The sequence below is a fragment of the Phytophthora infestans genome, genomic scaffold (assembly GCF_000142945.1).
Source record: "Phytophthora infestans T30-4 supercont1.1337 genomic scaffold, whole genome shotgun sequence".
In the NCBI taxonomy this organism is placed as follows: Eukaryota; Oomycota; class Peronosporomycetes; order Peronosporales; family Peronosporaceae; genus Phytophthora; species Phytophthora infestans.
In genome coordinates this window covers 2551-5421 of record NW_003302639.1, presented here as the reverse complement: position 1 = coordinate 5421, position 2871 = coordinate 2551, and the positions used below count along the sequence as shown (strand labels likewise).

The window sequence follows — 2871 nt, the reverse complement described above, 5'->3', positions numbered from 1 at the left end:
CGGAAATGACTCATCACCGGTAGTGTACTGTAAATCACCTTTTCCGGGGATGGGTACGGCGTATTTGCTTTGGCGTTTTGCTTCGGCGGATTTGGAACTGGGGGGACATTTTTAGCATTGTATTCTGGCGAGCTCTCGAAGAGCAAGCCGTCTGACAAGACATGCGTCATCGCAACTGGTAGTGTGTTAATTGGTGGTCTGCGTAAACCCGTTCCGGAAGAAGGTCTCGCAAGTTCTGTGAGCCGGGAGACACGAGATGTGTCAATGAAGCGAAAAAAAACTGCGAACTTGTTAGCAGTTGGACTGGAAGTCATAGGCTCTACGTGGAGGTGACAAAAAAAGATAACGGTAGTCGCGGAACTTCTAACGACCTACAGCCGTGGGTATAGATTTGGCTAGATTCGCAGGCGATTCGGCAACTATCTACCCGACATCTAGTATTACTATTAGTAAATGTCCTCTTTAATTCCTACATGTAGAAAAAAATGGAATGGCAACTAAATTGTATCCAAGCCTCATGACTTTAATCAGTGCAGCAGCTTGTAATGAAAGGTGAATAGTTTTAGGGTCGCTCTCTTTTTGGCATTAAACAAGTGTCTTTGACACGTAGCTTTTGAAGAGACGCATCAAATCCTGAGCCGTCGACACCTCATGGCGTTCTGCTGCGTAGGAAGTCCGCTGGATGAAATGAAGCGGCTGGAGAAGTTGCGTGAGCGAGATCCGGAGTCTGCAGAAAACTTAGTTGCCAACGGGAAGTTGCTCGTCGACTTTGTGCGCAATGGGAATCTGCGAGCATTGCAGTGCGCAGCGGAGCATCTCGGGGAGGTACCGTACTGTAGAATCATTGCGAGGTATCCATCCTTACATCAGCGACTTATGAATCGTTCTTACTCGTTGGTGTCCAGGGTCAAATGCTGATCTTTTATGCCGTGCGGATGTTTCGAGAGGCCTGTGCGGGTAGAAGAATGGATATCCTGCAGTTCATGCTGCTACTGGTCCATGCCATGGCCGTGTAAAACACTTGGGGGACAGTTGAGACAGTGAGAACCCACTTGACGCCGATCTTGTGCACCAGTAACGGTAAGGCCCAAGCCCACACGTATCCTACGATGTTGTAGAGAAGGTCAGCACGTCCCCCGGCAACGCTCACGCCACGATTGTAAGCCTCCTGCTCAGCGCTGCATGGGTTACAGCTATCGGCATTTTCCGACACTCCGCCGTAGACTTGCAAGCCGAAGAGCTGACCCTTGTTGCCATTGTAGGCCGTGTAGCCGTACTGGACGAAGAAGAAGGCCACCCAGTAGATCGCAAGCGCTGTAGGGAGCGCGCGGATGCCGTGATATACGGAAGCGAACGCGTGCTTTCTTGACTCGAGCGCACGATGACTCGGCACCCACAGCACTTGGAGGCAGTGGCGTTTCCTTCGCGAAGATCACAGCGACACCCCACACAGATGAACATGGTCACAGATAACATGCCCATGAACCAGTGTAGCGTTTTGTATGCAGCCCCAAAGAACTCGATGTACCCGGCAATTAAAATCGCTCCTAGCGTAGCCCACGCCATGCCGAGAGCTGCCCCCGTTGTCTGTCGATCTCCTGCAAAATCAGCCACGAGAAGCATCGCGGGGGTCTGAACAATGTTGACGGTGATGTCCATCCAGAGGTAGAAGAACACTGTGAGAATTGATGTCCACGTGCGGTCAGTCTCCTCTCCGTCAGTAGGGCTGTGAAAATTAAAAAAATGTTAGATTAATCTTGGCCTGAAAACATCAAGAATGAATTATTAAGTTAATTGCCAGAATTGCGGCGGATTGTCTTCTTCTACAGTGTACACACTCCACAGTGAACGGTTGCAGTGCAGGAAGACTAGCGTCTCCAGATTGACGCGATCCATACTCTTCCTCACGTCACTAAATATAAGCTTTGCACGTGAAAAAAGTCTCTCGCACTCATTCGATGTAGGCGGTACGTACCCGACGTCGACATACGCACTCCGCTTCGTTGTCTTGAGCCTCTTGAGCGCTTGAGCTGCAAATGACGGACCTTCAGGGCTCTCTTCAGCTTGATCTTCATCAGGGCTGCTGGTAACACGAAACGCCGCACAGGCAGCTCGCTCAGGCGGCGTGAGAGATTGACCTCGCTGGATCTTGACCAGACCGGATTCGAGTGCAGGATAATTGACGATTGCGGCGGTTGGGGACAGTCGGAGTTTCATTTCCGGGTATTTGGAAATAGCGTGGTCGAAAAGGCGCCGAGCGGCGGATAGCGTCAAACTTGTACCTTGAAGAGTCTTAGTAACCTACTCGAAGTTGGTCAAATCAGCAAGTAGTGAAGTGACGCGAATGTTTTCCGAGCGTCTTAACAAAAGCGGCTCCAATTCCGAAGCAGCAACGGTTTCGTCATCTAGTGAGCGCAACACCGGTTCCAGTTTCGTGTAGCGTCGCAGCATCTCGTACGTACTTGACCAGCGTGTATCATTGCGCATAACAGGCGAAAGACTCGTGTGGGAGCGCAGCAGCGCTCTTCCCTTGATCGTACTCAGCTTCTTCATCAGGTTGTGGACTTTATCAATTAGTCCTTCGTCTTGCTTCATGAAGTCCTTCACTGCCAGTGCAAAACGATGGCTAGCGCACCTGATTAGCGGGATAGCTCCAACCCGACGGCCAATACACTGATTTACACTGCAATTGTCACCAACGATGAAGGCTACCGACTCCCATGGCTGCTTGTAGCGGCTCAAGGTGTCCGCGATCAAGTCAAAGAGACTTTGAGCGCTTACTCTCACGCTCATCCTCCATTGGGCTAAACGCCAGCAAAATATCAGGCGTGAGTGGCACTCCAGGTCATCTTGGTAGTCACTCTTTCGGGG

General features: G+C 50.8%; 1 protein-coding gene across 1 annotated transcript; it reads right to left on the bottom strand.

The window, feature by feature from the left end:
* Positions 1 to 981: 981 nt before the first annotated feature.
* PITG_22130 (uncharacterized protein) lies at positions 982 to 1659 on the bottom strand (the record flags this gene model as incomplete). Its single annotated transcript, XM_002894670.1, has 4 exons — positions 982 to 1051; positions 1098 to 1145; positions 1212 to 1385; positions 1445 to 1659. The coding sequence occupies 4 exons, from the start codon at positions 1657 to 1659 to the stop codon at positions 982 to 984; spliced, it is 507 nt and encodes a 168-aa protein (XP_002894716.1).
* Between the last annotated feature and the right edge of the window lie 1212 nt (positions 1660 to 2871).